This window comes from Platichthys flesus, chromosome 7 (assembly GCF_949316205.1).
Source record: "Platichthys flesus chromosome 7, fPlaFle2.1, whole genome shotgun sequence".
Classification (NCBI taxonomy): Eukaryota; Metazoa; Chordata; class Actinopteri; order Pleuronectiformes; family Pleuronectidae; genus Platichthys; species Platichthys flesus.
The window spans coordinates 25,758,521-25,775,115 of NC_084951.1; the positions used below are offsets into that span (position 1 = coordinate 25,758,521).

The 16,595-nt window shown below is 44.3% G+C and overlaps 3 protein-coding genes across 3 annotated transcripts; 1 reads left to right on the forward strand and 2 right to left on the reverse strand.

Moving 5' to 3' along the window:
* Nucleotide 1: 1 nt before the first annotated feature.
* LOC133956173 (ciliary microtubule-associated protein 3-like) lies at nucleotides 2-1,785 on the reverse strand. Its single transcript, XM_062391041.1, has 5 exons — nucleotides 1,536-1,785; nucleotides 803-901; nucleotides 453-586; nucleotides 268-385; nucleotides 2-131 (listed from the first exon to the last, which is right to left on the reverse strand). The coding sequence occupies exons 1-5, from the start codon at nucleotides 1,686-1,688 to the stop codon at nucleotides 66-68; spliced, it is 570 nt and encodes a 189-aa protein (XP_062247025.1). The 5' UTR covers nucleotides 1,689-1,785; the 3' UTR covers nucleotides 2-65.
* A 390-nt stretch (nucleotides 1,786-2,175) lies between these two features.
* atp6ap1b (ATPase H+ transporting accessory protein 1b) lies at nucleotides 2,176-7,508 on the reverse strand. The gene is made up of 10 exons (XM_062391008.1): nucleotides 7,348-7,508; nucleotides 6,578-6,698; nucleotides 5,744-5,818; nucleotides 5,463-5,656; nucleotides 5,311-5,348; nucleotides 5,125-5,210; nucleotides 4,813-5,039; nucleotides 4,666-4,701; nucleotides 3,710-3,947; nucleotides 2,176-3,277 (listed from the first exon to the last, which is right to left on the reverse strand). Exons 1-10 carry the CDS (start codon nucleotides 7,467-7,469, stop codon nucleotides 3,065-3,067), a joined length of 1,350 nt encoding a protein of 449 aa, XP_062246992.1. The 5' UTR covers nucleotides 7,470-7,508; the 3' UTR covers nucleotides 2,176-3,064.
* A 1,827-nt stretch (nucleotides 7,509-9,335) lies between these two features.
* gdi1 (GDP dissociation inhibitor 1) lies at nucleotides 9,336-16,224 on the forward strand. The gene is made up of 11 exons (XM_062391009.1): nucleotides 9,336-9,845; nucleotides 12,198-12,305; nucleotides 12,473-12,572; nucleotides 13,088-13,222; nucleotides 13,341-13,539; nucleotides 13,671-13,802; nucleotides 14,191-14,290; nucleotides 14,408-14,579; nucleotides 14,776-14,920; nucleotides 15,035-15,089; nucleotides 16,037-16,224. Exons 1-11 carry the CDS (start codon nucleotides 9,801-9,803, stop codon nucleotides 16,187-16,189), a joined length of 1,344 nt encoding a protein of 447 aa, XP_062246993.1. The 5' UTR covers nucleotides 9,336-9,800; the 3' UTR covers nucleotides 16,190-16,224.
* The last annotated feature ends 371 nt before the right edge of the window (nucleotides 16,225-16,595 follow it).

The window sequence follows — 16,595 nt, forward strand, 5'->3', positions numbered from 1 at the left end:
GTCGGTTTAAGTCTGATTTTATTACCGTTGTTCATTATGTCAGAATCTGTTTTCATCCATCAGAGTTAAAAGTACAAACTCAGGTAGGCCACTCTGCTCCTCTGCTTCAGCAAAGCCTTCTCACTGTGTAACTGAAAGACACAGAACAAGAGCGATAGTGTTTTATAACAAATTACTTTATGATTTGACTATGAGAGACAGTTCCTATTTAAATAGTGTTTGTTCAATGAGAATCAATATCTGAGAATATTCTCCCAGTTCACCCACCTTCACCCTGACGGACTTCTTTTCCAGCGGCGGCAGTCGGGACCAGTCTGGACGCCCGAAGCACATGGGCCAGCTCACCTTCCTGTTTGTCACTGCGTCCGGCTTGTAGGTCCCCGGCCTGCAGATCAAAATAACACCTGTCAGCTCAGCTCATCCTCTGGTCCACTGTGTCACTCTGTTCTCACCCTGGACTGCCCTCAGCTGCACATGCCGGGGGTTTGAATCTCTCTGCGGTGGAGTTGAAAGGGGATTTTCCAGGTGGGGCGATGGTGGACTGACTGTGATCCTGCTGGTACTGCTGTGGTGAAGGCGTCACAGTCTGGAGCGAGAGATCAGATATGTTAGTGATAAGTGGAAAGAAACTCAAAACCTGACCCAGTTTGAAGGCTTCTATTGAACCTAAACTTTCAGACTTCTAAATCGAACTTCATGTGTAAAAATCAGGAGTAGAACCAACGTCCCTCTCAGATCCTTGACCCCTGTTGAACTACATGTTCTGATGGATGCAGGTGCTTTGGGAACATGTTCCCTGTACCTTGTCAGAAGGTGGAAAGCGTGCTGCGGTCCTCGCAGACACAATATATCCTTTGTTACTCTCCGGTCTCATCTGCAAGTCGTGATATATGGTGCCAAACTGGGAGCAAGATGGAAATGATGGTTTTAATACATGGATATAATGGTCTCAGTTCTGTGGAGCCTCTGAAGTCCCAGAAGATGATTAGTTTTTATCTTGTTCCCACAAAATATATTCTTTTGGGACTTCAGGGGTTCAACGTCACAAAGCAAAGATAAGTAAATGATAGTTTGAAGCACATCGATATCTGCATCATGAATATATCACATGACATATGATATAAATAAATAGGACATCATTGTAACAAAAGCTCGACAATACTACAACACTTTATTTACAACAGGGTTAAATTCAAGAGGAAACGTCACTGGAAGTCGTTGGAAAGGGATCAGTCGCAAAGATTCATGGGAAGTGTAGTTCATTCACAAGAAGATACAGAAACTACATTATATAAATCTTATGACCTAACACCACCTTTTATTAATTGATTTGTTATTGTTCTCAGGCCTCTTATTAAACAAATCCTTATTTCAATGTGACCGATTCAATAAAGATTAAATAAAAGATAAATTGTATATTCCCAGCCTTGTACCGTTGACATTTATAAATCAAATCAATGGGAAAAGTGACCAAACATTCTGCAGAACAACACGTGTGTTAAAACAACATGCTAACTACATGTTAGGAGACAAACCTCATGGTTGACGTAGCAGCCAGGGCCGAGGTGTGGCGCCCCCTGTCGGTGCATCACGTTTCCCAGTCGGTCCGGAGCATAATGGAGGGGGAAGAGCTTCCTCTCCTGGCCGCTGCAGAAAGCTGCTGATCTCTGAGCACGAGCCACAGACATCCTGCAGGAGCAGCGTGTAGCCGAGAGAGCGACAAAGAACCGGAGTTAACACAAAGTTACACACTCATCCGGTTGTGTGTCCTGCTGCTGGTGTTGTGAAGTGTAACCATGGCAACCGAGCAGGGGCGTGAATAATGCAAATTGTGTTTACAACTTCTCAATACGCTTGAATACACAATCACAACATCCAGTTACAAAAAACATGGAATGATTCATTCATATGTTTTTACATTACATTACATTACATTACATGTCATTTAGCTGACGCTTTTATCCAAAGCGACTTACATTTTTAGAACACTCATCATTTTTATGAGGGGCCATCTAGGGGTTCAGTATCTTGCCAAAGACACTTAGGCATGCAGATGGGATAGAGTGGGATTCGAACCGGCGACCTTCTTGTTGCAGAGCACCCGCTCTATCCCCTAGGCCACGCTCTCCCCAGCGTGGCCTAGGGGATAGGCCACGCTGGGGCCTATCCCCAGCGTGTTTGAGAAGTTTTATTGTAATTTTCCGTCAAATTTAATTTTAACAATATTTAAAATAATCAAACTGCCCGACATGAAACTAAACGATTTGTTTACAACTGATAGATTCTCTTTATTAGCAGGTGAAGACATTTGGACAGTAGTTTATGCATTTGACAAAAAGCAGAACTCAGGCACTGTTGTTAAATGAATCAATGACCCTGAAGCAAAGAGTAAACTTACAGGGCAGCGAAGGCACATTAAGTATTTTCATATAAATAATTCAGCTGTCGATAAAACGTGGGATTGCTGTGGTGCAAGTCTGCGATTCAACCACGAGTGAAAACAGAACTAAACCCAAGAGGAGGAACTATCAGCTCTTTCACCAGGGGCCATTTCCAAACAGCCACATTCAGGAATTTCACACATTTCACAAACACATTATATACACACAGGCACTTCTTTCATTACCAGGAGTCTTTGAGTTACTGTGGAGTCGGAAAATATAAAGACACGAGTAAGAATGGAGGTGTGGAAAGTTCCTACAGCTTCCAGCAGAGACATTCCTATTGGCACTCGCTGGTTAAGAGTGCAAACTGTTTTAATCATTAAGGAGAATATTCAATGTCTCTGGCACGAAAACAACATTTAGCACTCGCACTCTAAATGAGTGAATCCGTTTGGCACATGTACATCGCAAGGAAACGAGCTGGACTGTGACCGGTGAGAGAACGCTGGCACAAACACATCTGAGGAAGGAAAACTAAAAGGACAGGATGTCAGGAGGAGGAGATCTGCCTGACAAGCACCTTCAAAGTAAAAGGCTCCACACATACAAAAGCTGAATCACACAGATTGACTCTCAAAGGTCAGGAGGCACTGAAGGCTGAGGAGTGTGTGAGGAGGTCTTCAGTCCGACTGAGGCACTGAGATCGATGGACCTTTGGGGTCGTCGAATCGATCCATGGTGGTCAGCTGCATGATCATGTGCAGGCCGTACACGAAGATGAGCAGCATGAGCAGCGAGGTCAGCAGCCCCATCCAAATCCCCGCCGTGAAGAAGCCGGCACAGTCGCTGGCGTAGGAGAAATTTGTCCCGTTTGCCAATCTGAAGCCCTGAATCTGTAGAAACACAGTTAACACAAGTTAACAACAGAGAACATGAGGCCCTGCTGCGATGCATGGTTCAGAGGAGAGAGAGGAGAGAGAGGAGAGAGAGGAGAGAGAGAGGAGAGAGAGAGGAGAGAGAGGAGAGAGAGGAGAGAGAGGAGAGAGAGGAGAGAGAGAGGAGAGAGAGAGGAGAGAGAGGAGAGAGAGAGGAGAGAGAGGAGAGAGAGAGGAGAGAGAGTGAGGAGAGAGAGGAGAGAGAGAGAGAGGAGAGAGAGAGGAGAGAGAGAGAGAGGAGAGAGAGGAGAGAGAGGAGAGAGAGAGGAGAGAGAGAGGAGAGAGAGAGAGAGGAGAGAGAGGAGAGAGAGGAGAGAGAGAGGAGAGAGAGAGGAGAGAGAGAGGAGAGAGAGTGAGGAGAGAGAGGAGGATGCAGCGCGACAGTTGTACCTGGAAGTCAATAAAGTTGAGCCTCCACTCGGACGTGTCCTTGTCGGTGCTGTTGGGCACGAGCAGAGCGTCCTTGGAGTTGCTGACGGACTGGCAGTGGAAGGAGTACTCTGCAGGGGCGTAGATGCCGCGGCCCCCGGTGAAAGACGCGGTTGAGGCGTTGGCTTGCAGCTGCACCGAGTCCAGAGTGAACCAGTTCCGTCCGGACACGGGATAGAACCGCTGACTCATGGCAAATCTGGGGATGAACAAAGTGAAGTTCAGTGTATTAACAGAGTATTACTGTATACGACTAGTGTTCATACCTGGATTCTGAGAACAACAGTTATAAACAAGTAGGACAATGAGGACGTAGGAACAGGAGAGGCCACAGCACGTGGCACCTCTCGAGCAGCTTTCATACGTTCAGTAAACTCCTGACATTATCCGGAGAAGCTGAATAACGTCTAAAGGATTCAAGCGCGTTGACTAAGTTTCTCAAAATCTGAGACAAACAAAATTAACACAAATGTCTCATGATGAAAAAGAGGAGTCACACACGTAGAAGACAAAGATGTCAACTTGAAAAAACAACAGGATTTGTGGGTTTGTTGTCGATTTGGGTCGAGGCCGAGGTTGATGTGTTTTAAATAAAGAAACATGTGATCTCTCCGCAGTGGAATTGATTTGTTACGTTTGGCTTTCTGTGACGCGGCCTCGGCCCCTGACCTGAGAGCTGCTGGGGTTCTTCTGCTGCGATGAACACGTCCGACTCAGACACTTTCCTGCTGAGTTCTTCACATGTGAAAGCAACTTGACAAAAACGTTGTCCAGACATTTTCTAAAGACCATGTCTGAAACAGCTCGAGTGTGGCGCTGTCTAAAGACGACAACACACCTGTCAGACCCACTAAAACTCACTTACTATCACTTCATACCTTAATTCATCTTTTACAATCTGCAATTTATCCTCTTACCTTAGCTCAAAGCCACCTGTATATCTCAGGACAAGCCTAAAAAGAGAGAACAACACATTTAAAATGACTTCTTTCCTTTAAATAACACAAAAAACTTGATGTTTTCTTGTCAGTATGGTTTTACTAAATGACGACAGGGGACCTTACAGTGAGTGAGTGGTGTTACACATGGATCGGTCCACGGAGGGCGTCTGTGCAGCGAGGTCGATCCACTCTCCGCTGCTCGAGAGGCTCACGCTCAGGTTCTGGGCCCACAGCATGATGCAGGGGTTTCCAGACACATTGAACATGATGGGCGCTTTGACATCAGCCTCAGCTGTTGCGAGCAAGGAGCGGCCCACGGACTGGTCGGACACAGACGCCTCGGAAATGACCTGCAGAGACATGATAGGATCTTTGAGTCGTCATGTTTATATAAAGAGAGAGAGAGAGAGACTAGTTCTGGTGTGATGATCTCACTCGTGACGGCTGCAGTCCCGTGTAGATCGCTGTGTACGGAACATCTTTGGCTTTCACGGCACTAAGAACATTTCCGATGACCTCATCTGTTGGAAGAGAAATGCACTTGAATCACATGTAGCATGATTAACATGATATGGTGCTTTAAATATAACACTATGAAATCCTTTAACATTTACTCCTCACCATTGTCCTGCAGCACTTCCTTGCAGGACTTGTGTGATCTGTTAAACAATAACAAAGGTTTTTATTTTCTTCACGTCTTGTGGTAGAAACAGAAGAAATAGATGGTATGATACCATCATTCACTGATATACTGAAGCAAACTGAAGCCTCACCCGGTACAATAAGGAAGATTGATGAGCAGGAGGTTGTTGACCGACGTGTTGATGGTCAGATGAGACAGAGTCTCTGGATCCACGAGCACCGGGGACACGCCGAGTGTTTCCTGAAACAGAGCCGGGAAGGAAGAGGAGCCCGTCCACTCTAAGGCCGGAACCGTGATCGAAGAGGCAGACGACTGAAGAGCAGCCTGGAGAAGAGCGAGTGGAAAGAATCATGGTTCTTATTCTATCAGCCTCACTCAGGATTAAAGTGTGGATATGGTTCAAACACCTACCTCCAGGTTGTGAAAGGCACTATCCTGCTTGTTTCCAAACACACCACCGAAGATCGTGAAGTCATCTTTGCTCAGCTGAACACAAATAAAACACGTCTGTTTAGATCAGTCTAACAAACACAATATCTCATCTGTCCCTCATTAATCTGATGTTTATCTCTGGCTTTACTTTGTCACTCTTGTGTTCACAGATGATGAACTGTAACTGTCTCAACCTCTTAAGCTGATTTACTTTATTATTCTTATGTTATGTTTGTTGTATTGACAAGTGCTTTTGTCTCAAAATTCTATTTCAACACTTAGTTTTAAACTGTTCATGTGTGTATTTCTGATATATTGCAAGGTGTCATTGGGGGCCTTGAAATGTGCAGTGAAATAAAATCGACTTTTTTTTCAAATTGTATTAATAAAATATGAGATTTTCCAAGAACAACTGTAAATAAAACAGCATCTAGTGAAACTGCACACGAAGCTGCTCCTGTGAATCTGTCTGGAACCGGAGCGTCCACAAAGAGAGGACACCAGGGCCGTGGATGTGTTATAGAGGAAGTGTGAAATGGGAAGTCACATCAAACCTCATAGTCACACCCGAATGAGAAGACTTTACACAGTGTGACTACTAATGACACGTGACTGCACCGCTTTCCACAACTTCACAGATCCAAGGACAACCTCTCTAACAAGTTAAATCTATGAAAACCTCAGAGAAGCTTTGACTGTACAGGTTTTAAAAACTGCTCCACTCTATTCCCCCACTGGGCTCCAGTGTGTTTGGTGACAGGCTGCTTGTCTGCCACAGAGCAGGAGTTTGGTTTCCACGTGTCGAGCACTGACCTTGTCCTGAAGGAAGAGCAGCACGGTGTGAGGGCCAGAGCCCAGCGCAGCCGTGAGGTAGACGGTCAACTGGTCGTTGGATGTGATGTGACCGGCTGCAGGTGAAGCCAGTGGTGGAAGACTGGGAACATAAAGAAAGATTCATAAACATCATAAAGTCTAACCTCCTGTTAAAGAGTCTGTCTCCTGACAGGTCTTCTTTACACTTGAATTTGAAATATTAACTTTGTCTAATCAAGAGTCTCATTAATCGTGACTAATACTGATTAGTGGAGTGAGACAGAAACATGATGATTTTAAGATCTTAAATAAGGACGAGACAAGAAGAAGATAATAAACTATATCTCAACTTTCCTTGCCTCTTTGTAAGAATTAAATTGTCTTCACATAAAATTTGATTCTATTAGAGAATCTCATTTAGATTTAACACAGATTTTCTTGAGGAACATTCGCAACAAGTAAATAAAAACAACAAAAACAGACTTTTACAAGAATCAAGACAGACATGAAATCACAAAGATCACAGAATTCAGCTGATTTCATGTAAAAAGTGAATTTAAAGGCTTTGAACTGAGTTTTAACAACATTAATAAAACTATGAAGCTTCACTACATCATTAAATATCATATTTCTTTCTCTTTCTCTTCAGGCTGTGAAGTTTTCTGAGGTGGGCCAGCTAGCAGGGGTTAGCCTTAGCATTAGCATTAGCACTAGCACTAGCAGCCTGACAGCCTCTCCTCCATGACACCGTCAGATAGTAAAGTGTTCACCTGTCGCTGGACCACAGCAGCAGCGGCACCTGAGCGGAGCCGCTCCCCGAGGACAAGCAGCCGAGGAGCAGAAGGAGAAACGTCGCCAGTCGCACTTCACTCGAGCAGCTCGCCGCGGCCATGTTTATTCAGCGTTTCCGCAAGAAGAAGCTGAGAGGATCACGTGACGCGCACCAGCTGACTGTCATGTGCCAGAGAGAGAGAGAGAGAGAGAGAGAGAGAGAGAGAGAGAGAGAGGGAGAGAGAGAGGAACACTTCCTGCTCTGCCACTACTCCACTACACTACTCTGTGTAACGGAGTACTGTTACTTCGAGTACTGTGCAGGTACAGTGACTCCTCAGTGACACAGTACACGTGATCAGATCCCAGGTTCTGATCACGTGACACGTCCACTGGAATAAACCGAAAACTGAAACGTAACATTCATTACTTTTAAAAGTTTACTTTTCTTATGCTATTTGCTTCACTTTACATAGTTTCACCCATTTGAATCTATATACAAATTTTTATATATCATACACACATGCTGTACATATCATATTGATCACTATTATGAATTTATTATATATATATATGCAGACAAATACATAGATAGATAGATACTTAGTTATTTGTTATACCATACCTGAATATACTTATAACTTTCTATATATGCATTTATATAGCTCCTTATGCACAGATACATTTTATATCCATTTTATATAATTTTTAGTTTTCAGTTATCAACCGCCTGATGCCTGAATCAATCGATTTACTGACATTTTATTAAATCTAGAAAAAACACATCTGACAAGATACAAACGTTTAATACTGTGTAAAAACACTGTGCTATATATACAGTCAACACAAATGTTGGTCAACAAATATTAGGACCTAGTTTTACGTGTTCTGTATCCAATCTGTTGTAAATTCTGTCCGTATAGGGAATTAAAGATGTTTTTCTTACGTCTTCATTTCAAACATCTCAAAAATATCGAATAAGCAAGTAAAAAAAAGACCCAGCAAATGATAACTCATCTTTAATCCACAATTGAAACCTCACCTAGCCAAGCTGAAGGAGAATTTTCAAGAAGGCAACTCAAAGTATGTTCTTATTGCTGGTTAAGAAATGTTCCTCTACTCATAATATTAGAGGTATTTCTAAGAGAAAATAACTGTTTGCCAGTTTGTGTCATTTGCATCTCACAACATCACCTTAATGTGTTTGTACAAACCTGCTCCTGCAATCATCCTGTGCCGCTTCACTTTACTTTAACACTTCCTCAGAGAAAGCTACACATCTATTGCCTCTCATTCTCGTGTCTACTTCCTTCTGACCTGCCTGCTGCTGTAACCACTGGATCACCCCAGACAGTATATCAATATAAAGTTTTATTTTATCAGCTCTAATCTCATTTGATCTAATCTCATCCCCTCTATTCTCATCTAATCTGATCTAATCTTATTTTATCTGATCTCTTCTCTTCTCTCCTCTCCTCTTCTCTTCTCTTCTCTTCTCTTCTCTTCTCTTCTCTTCTCTTCTCTTCTCTTCTCTTCTCTTCTCATCTCATCTTATCTTATCTTATCTTATCTAATGAGGTATAAACTGTGCTGCTGAGTCACTGTCATGTTGTAAACATGTGAACAGATGCTGACTGATCCATAAACAGACATGTGATGTGTGATGAACTTTGCTCTGAGTGACAGGTCCACCTGGCAGCTGTCCATGGTGCTGACACACACACATTTGGCTCTAAACCACCACCTGCACCCCCACAACTCATGTATAACACCCCAACACACACACACACGATAACATACACACAACCACACGCGTGCACACAAACCACATGTGAAGTTTTTAACGTGTTTAATGTGAGGGGGGGGCAGTGAGTGAAAGCGGCTCCCATCCACACAGCTGGGGCGGCGGAGGGATACCACCGCCGGTATCCACAAAAAACGCTGCGCCTACAACTGTGAAGGAAGGACAGAAAAAGGAAATAGAGAAACACACAAGTTCAGTTTTTTAAAATCATCCCACTCAAAAGTGCAAACGCGAAACCGAACGCGTGCGTGTGATCCTCCGGTGGCTGCAGCTCAGGGCGCCGGGTCCCGTTACGCGCACGCTTTTCGCCTGTTTGAGTCCATTGTGTGGCAACATGGGGAGAGAGCTGGAGGATGCGCACTAGCTCCCGACGCGCAACCACATTGTTCTAGAGAGCTCCACGATCAGGGCCATCTTTGGTCGTCCTCGCCGGTGACAGTGTGGACACTTTACTCCCTCGGCTCTTCACCGCCGTGCGATCCAACGAGCAGCTGCGACCTCAGAAGGAGCCGTTTGAAGACGCTCGGCCGTGCGGAGACAGAAGAGCCAGTTCCCCGGTCGGTGGACTCAGTGGCATCGCCTCCTTCGACACCCTTCATTTCTGCAGGCGTAAAGAGGGCGAGACGGGAGAGGCGCTGCTGAGACAACATGGATGAGGAATATGATGTGATCGTTCTGGGCACCGGGCTCACGGTGAGTAGCTCGGGTTGAAAAGCATCAGATTGGTGCTGGGAGGGGATCATGGTGGTTTTTATATAATTTGTGGAGACCTGCAGACTCTCCCATGCGCCAGGAGAGAAATCTTCCTGCATCCCTGTGCGTCTGTGACAGCAGGACGAAAACCTGATAAGAGATCTGCTCCCTGCCTTTAAACACACATCTGAACCCGGTTGTGAGGAAAACGATGCGTGAGGAGGTTTTATTTGATTTCGTTTGGTTTGATTGGGATCCGTGCGGCCGGGTCCCGGTGGTGCTACACCCTGTATCATCTTCTAGGCGTAACCCCAGTGTGTCATGGTCCTGTGTGCACAGACAGGCCTTCATCCTGAGGTTGGCGCAGGCCTGAGCTCGGGTTTGCTCCTCATCACTCCCATCACACCCAGTGCGGCAGCAGCAACACGACCGCACACATCCTCCCGACACGGATCCGGGGCTTCTGCTGCTACACACGCGACATTTTGGGAGTTTTCTAAACGGCATCGAACACACACTTCTCCCAGCGCAGTGTCACGATAACACGTTTTTTAATGATCGATTACATCACCCGCACGTTGTTCTGGAAAATGTAGATGATTATTATAATGTGTTATTATTATTATTATTATAACAGTACATAACAGATTCATGGGTGAAAGGATCCAGTCGCGCATGCGCACACCGCTCCTAATGTCCTGCTGTCAAACCCTCCTAACTTGCCATTACTCTCAGCTTCAGTTAATATGTAACGCAGCGTTTTAAACTCATTAAAGGTGTATTATGTAACTTTTCCACAGAAAAATGTCTTGAAAACAACAACAAAACCTTTTTGTATTTTTACCACTGTCCCAGAAACGGATGTTGGCCACTCCAGGCAATGATGTGGCACTTCTGGTATTCTCATGGCCAGTTCAAAATGGATGTGAGCCTATGGCCCACTTGTAAAATAACAAATGTGGCCCAAATATTCTCAAAGCAAACTTGGGACTTCTTTGTCAAACATGCTGACCTGTTTTGAATATTGTGAATTAGATATTACAAAACCAATTTGGGCCACCTTTGGTTGACTTGTGGTATTGCTATGCTATTACCTGTGGTCCAGATCTGGCCAACAGGAGTGCCCGGGTGCCATCATTCAGATCTGAGCTGAAACAGTTTTGCCTTGTTGCTCTGCAGTATTCGTTCTAAGCTGTCTTGTTTGAAACAGGCTTGTTATTTGGCCGGTGGTGACGCTGGTGGCAGTTTTATTTCTGAAGCTGTAAAAGAGACCTGGAGTAATTGAGCCGCACCGAATAAAGAGCTGCTGCTGGACTCAGTCCTGTGAACCCTGAGGCTGCTCAGAATTTTATTAAAACTTTATTGATATTGAACGTATCAAATGTCCAAATTGCACCAGTTTCTACACTGCACCTCCTTAGGCCTTTAACATTACATATTATATAAAAGTGACAGACAGACAGACAGACAGACAGACAGACTGGGCTGTGGAGCTACAGACCTCGACTGAGAATACAACACTCAGTAAAACATCCTGAATGATTAACCCTGAATGAATCCTCACCCGGAAAAACCTGTGAAGACTACAACTCCCATGATGCCAAGCAGCTCTGCAGTGTCACTAAACTCCGCCTTTTGACATTGATTTGATTGACAGACCCCCTCGCAGCAAATTGTCAGTTTAACCTCCTTTCTTGGGCGATTCCATCACATCCCATCACAAGCCCTCAGTCAGGAGGTCAATGCACAAAGCATGGATGACGCAATGTGATGCAATTGATTGAACCACATTCAGAAGGGGGCTGTGGTTCCCATAAGACCACAGCCTTTTAGGGAACAGGGTTGTGTCTCCGCCCACTCAGGCGACACCCCCTGGATGTATGTATTCGCAGAAGATATGAATCGTAGAAATTGCATTTAGAAGCTGTGTTTGTCCATGGAAATTTCAAAAGGCTAATTGGTTTGTCAAGCATCAGATGATTTGTCTGAAACATAACAGAACCCAGTCTGTGTGGTTTGGAGTATTAATGGAGGCACAGTGAGAGCATCGCTGGACTGGAAATAATCAACACTTCATTTAGTCTTTACAAAACTGAGCCGATGAACATGTTAATTTGCTTTTGAAGCGGATATGTGAAATCTCTAACGCTTGTTTTCCAGTTTTATTGTTTTATACTCTCAAGGACAAAATACTAGAACACCATACTTCTAACACCAGATCCCTGCAGTAAATCAGACTTCCATTAAAGACACAATTTAAAATAAAGCTGATTCATGCTGGTGTTGATTTGTCTGTGTGATCAAATTGATGCTATATCACTGATAATGATGTTTATATCTTGTTTTACGCAGGAATGCATTCTGTCTGGGATCATGTCTGTGAACGGGAAGAAGGTTCTGCACATGGACAGGAACCCGTACTACGGTGGGGAGAGCTCTTCCATCACCCCCCTGGAGGAGGTAAAGGGCTCCTGGGATCCATAAAACCAATCAATATCGTTTTATGTCCCTCAGTATGTCTCATTTTACATCCAGTGCCATCAGCTGCTCTTTTTACAGGCTTCATTTATCCTTGGAAATGCTCCAGAGTCTGTGAGCTTCATGGATTTTCTCCTCCCTGTCCTCAGGTGTACAAGCGCTTCAGTCTCCCGGAGAGCCCGCCGGAGTCCATGGGCCGAGGAAGAGACTGGAACGTGGACCTCATCCCCAAGTTCCTCATGGCCAATGGTCAGTCCCATATCACGTTCTCTATATGGAGGGAATATTCAGATCAGGTCCTAGTTTAGTGACTTTTGGCTCCATTGGTTTCTCATTTGACAAAATAAGACTTTCCTAGAGAAAACGTGCGGCAAAAAAGTGTGGTTGTTCGTCACGGAATGTAAAAGAGGAACAAATAATTAGTTAAAGCCAAACTTACCGGAAAAGAATTACATAAATTAGCGTGATAAGAACTTTTGGAAATGACAGAAATCGTTTAACGTCTATTTAGACTTTTTAGTTTGGCTCATGTCCTATCTACTAACATGGAGGAGGCAGGGTTTATGACCTTTACAGCAGGCAGCCACCAGGGGGCGATCAAGATGATTAGGCTTCACTTTCCGGGAGCTAGCATCTCGGCCATCTTTATTTATAGTCTCCTTTCATAATACAGCCAAGGGAGAATGTTTGAATGTTGTAGGTTGGTGGTGGATACTGAGATGGATAATGTGTGTGTATTTGTGTGTGTGTGTTTGTGTTTGCAGGTCAACTTGTGAAGATGCTGCTTTACACAGAAGTGACACGATACCTCGACTTCAAAGTCGTGGAGGGAAGCTTCGTCTACAAAGGAGGGAAGATCTACAAGGTGCCGTCCACTGAGACCGAGGCGCTAGCTTCAAGTAAGCCCCTCGAATTTGTCCCGTCTCCATTCGTAAGCAGAGATTTGAAGGGCGGGTAGATCTCGGTTCAGAGATCGCGGTGGAATCTCAACATAAAAGACCTTGTTTGAACTTTCAGACCTGATGGGGATGTTCGAGAAGCGAAGGTTCCGTAAGTTCTTGGTCTTTGTGGCCAATTTCGACGAGAACGACCCCAAGACCTTTGAGGGCGTGGACCCCAAAACCACGACGATGAAGGACGTTTACAAGAAGTTTGACCTCGGCCAGGACGTCATCGACTTCACCGGCCACGCCCTGGCCCTCTACAGGACAGATGAGTAAGTGCAGCAAAGCAAACCACAGTTATTCATAAGCTCATAACAACAGTTTGATGACTTCTTCTTCTTATCGTTCTTGAAACAAGGAGCCTTTGCAATTTCAACAACTTCCCTCTTTTCTTCTCTATCAGTTATCTTGAGGTTCCGTGTCTGGAGACGATCAATCGTATCAAGCTGTACAGTGAGTCACTGGCACGATATGGAAAGAGCCCCTACCTCTACCCCCTGTACGGGCTGGGAGAGCTGCCGCAGGGATTCGCCAGGTATTTGGATTATTTCATATCATAATGTATATAACAGTCTTTTACTACGGAGTATTAGGACATGTTGAGGAAAACAAGATTTCACCTGATTTCATAGCTTTCCAAAAATGAAGCTGTAATATATTAAACAATAACTTGTAAAACCTTTCTCATAATATTACATTCTTGTAAAATTCCTACAATATCTTGTAATTTTACGAGTTTTATCTCTATTTCAAATTTATTCTCATTGTATTACACATTTATTCTTGTAAAATTACATCTTTATTCCCCAAAACTCAAATGTAGTTTTCTTCCACACGGGCCTGATACTCTGTTGTAGTTTTTAATAGATTTAATACAAAGATATTGATTTCACGTGACAATCCTATTTGCTGGTCATGTGTAGGTTGAGTGCGATCTATGGAGGAACCTACATGCTGAACAAACCAGTGGATGAGATCGTGATGGAAGACGGACACGTGGTTGGAGTGAAGTCCGAGGGCGAGGTACAGCCGCGCTGATTGATTCTTAATCATAATGCAGATTGAATCGTTCCATAACAAACGGAATGGAAACACACCCGGTCAGTTAATTAACACGATGCCGTCTCCTTCACGCTGCAGGTGGCTCGTTGTAAGCAGCTGATCTGTGACCCCAGCTACATCCCTGACCGCGTCCGTAAGGCAGGGCAGGTGATCCGCGTGATCTGCGTCCTCAGCCATCCCATCAAAACCACCAATGACGCCAACTCCTGCCAGATCATCATCCCCCAGAATCAGGTCAACCGCAACTCAGGTGAGGGTCCGCGTCGCGTGTCGGCAAACACGGGAAACAAGGGGATTTTAGAGATGGAAGTTCTTAGAGCAGTTTACAGAGCTTTCAGATAAATGGAACTGGTTTTATCTTCTGTCAGGCTTCATGAGGCGTGTTCCTCTTTATGTTTTCCAAATGAAAACGTCTGGACTTTCTTCTCCTCTTGTCTCTTCTCCAGACATCTACGTGTGCATGATCTCCTATGCTCACAACGTGGCCGCCCAGGGCAAGTACATCGCCATCGTCAGCACCACAGTGGAAACCAGTGACCCCGAGGCGGAGATCGAACCGGCCCTGGAGCTGCTGGAGCCCATCGACCAAAAGTCAGTCCTGCTTCTTTCCCAACATTCAGCTTTTCATTCAGGATTTAACAAACGAAGCACGATGAAAATGTTTGAAAGCTGTGTGTGTTCAAAGGAGATGTTTTCTCTGGACAGGTTTGTGGCGATCAGTGACCTCTATGAGCCCACGGACGATGGCACTGAGAGTCAGGTAAGACTGTTTCCAGTAGAAAGGGTTTTCACATGTAGTCCTCGATCTGTGAAGGCTGAGAGGTTCAAACCACATCGTGTCACACATGCATTCCTGAAGCTGTCGATTGGACTATTTCCTGAGAAAAACATTCATGGACAAACAACATGTGTGCAGCTGTTTTGTGAAGTTTCTAAAATAAGTCAACAACATGATACCTTCACGTTTTTTAACATTATAACATTTTAGCAACACCATGAAAACGTCCTTGTTGATTATTATGTTTCATCCTTATTTTGCACAAGTTTAAATACGGAAATTAAGCATTATTAGTTAAATAAGACAAATCCAATGTTCTTGTTTCATTTTCACGACTCATTAGAGCCGAAGGTTTTTAAAGATCTCTTTTTATTGGATCGATCCCCAAAGAAATCAATTCTTCTCCTGTTTCGTGGCAATAAAAGTCCGACGTTGAATAATATATGAACAAGCTCGTCTGTCGAGAACTTCAGAATAAAGACAAAGGTTTGATTAGAGAAAATTCTAATTTTAAGATACAAATCTTTCACCTAATTAAGATCAAAGGACACAAACAGAGTGAAGTAAAATAAACTCCAAAATGTGTATTTTTCATCTTTTCTGACCACATCCCCAAAAAAACTGAAAATTAACCAAATAAATTGTATTTCTTTACACATTTCTATCTAATTAAGTTGAATTATTTCACTCCTTTAACTTTTAAATGTTTATACAGATTTATCCTTTCTATTTCTTTTACCTCTTTCAACCTCTTCACTCTTTTTATCGTGCTAGTTTTAATCTCTTAACATAACTTATAATATCAAAATGTAGTCTCTCTCTTGTCTCTTACGTCCCTGTACCTTGAATCCACCTCTGTGTGTAAAACATGCTCCATGACTCGCTCTGTCCCCGGCTGAGTCTCGGTCTCGCTCTGTCCTCGTCCCCAGGTCTTCGCCTCGAGGACCTACGACGCCACCACCCACTTCGAGACGACCTGCAACGACATCAAGGACATCTACAAGCGCATGACCGGCAGCGACTTTGACTTTGAGAACATGAAACGCAAACAGAACGACGTGTTTGGGGAGGATGAGCAGTGAGCGGGCGGAGGGGCTCCTGAGAGGAGGCGGGGTCGGGGAGGGGAGACAGGGGGGGCGAAACAGGCGGCGGAAGGGTTGTGTCTAAATCCTGGGTGACGGAGGGGGGGTAAAAATTGGGAAGAGGGCGTGTCCCTGGGCTCCGCCTGCACTTCGCCGTCTGCCTCCTCTTCCTGACGTCCCTCTCTCTCTCTCGACACAAACACATAAATGCTCACGAACACACACACACACACACACACACACACAAGCTGTTCAAATACTCACACTCTGTATCTCCGTCACTGAAAAGCAGGGTTGATAAGGTCTTTCATTCCATCGTAGCATTTACAGTATACTCATGTCTTAACTATTATAATTAGAGGTGAATTTATAACTCGTTGTCGGCCATTTTCAAAGCGTTTCATTC

What these genes read in the sequence shown, in the direction of transcription:
- LOC133956173 (XM_062391041.1), bottom strand. Translation starts at nt 1,688, where the DNA reads ATGTCTGTGGCTCGTGCTCAGAGATCAGCAGCTTTCTGCAGCGGCCAG. An exon ending in GCTGCTACGTCAACCATGAG is followed by an intron (nt 902 to 1,535) that starts GTTTGTCTCCTA and finishes TCTTGCTCCCAG; the next exon opens with TTTGGCACCATATATCACGA. An exon ending in GCTTTCCACCTTCTGACAAG is followed by an intron (nt 587 to 802) that starts GTACAGGGAACA and finishes CTCTCGCTCCAG; the next exon opens with ACTGTGACGCCTTCACCACA.
- atp6ap1b (XM_062391008.1), bottom strand. Translation starts at nt 7,469, where the DNA reads ATGGCCGCGGCGAGCTGCTCGAGTGAAGTGCGACTGGCGACGTTTCTC. An exon ending in TGCTCTTCCTTCAGGACAAG is followed by an intron (nt 5,819 to 6,577) that starts GTCAGTGCTCGA and finishes ATTTGTGTTCAG; the next exon opens with CTGAGCAAAGATGACTTCAC. An exon ending in GTGCCTTTCACAACCTGGAG is followed by an intron (nt 5,657 to 5,743) that starts GTAGGTGTTTGA and finishes GCTCTTCTCCAG; the next exon opens with GCTGCTCTTCAGTCGTCTGC.
- gdi1 (XM_062391009.1), top strand. Translation starts at nt 9,801, where the DNA reads ATGGATGAGGAATATGATGTGATCGTTCTGGGCACCGGGCTCACG. An exon ending in CTGGAGCCCATCGACCAAAA is followed by an intron (nt 14,921 to 15,034) that starts GTCAGTCCTGCT and finishes TTCTCTGGACAG; the next exon opens with GTTTGTGGCGATCAGTGACC. An exon ending in ACGATGGCACTGAGAGTCAG is followed by an intron (nt 15,090 to 16,036) that starts GTAAGACTGTTT and finishes CCTCGTCCCCAG; the next exon opens with GTCTTCGCCTCGAGGACCTA.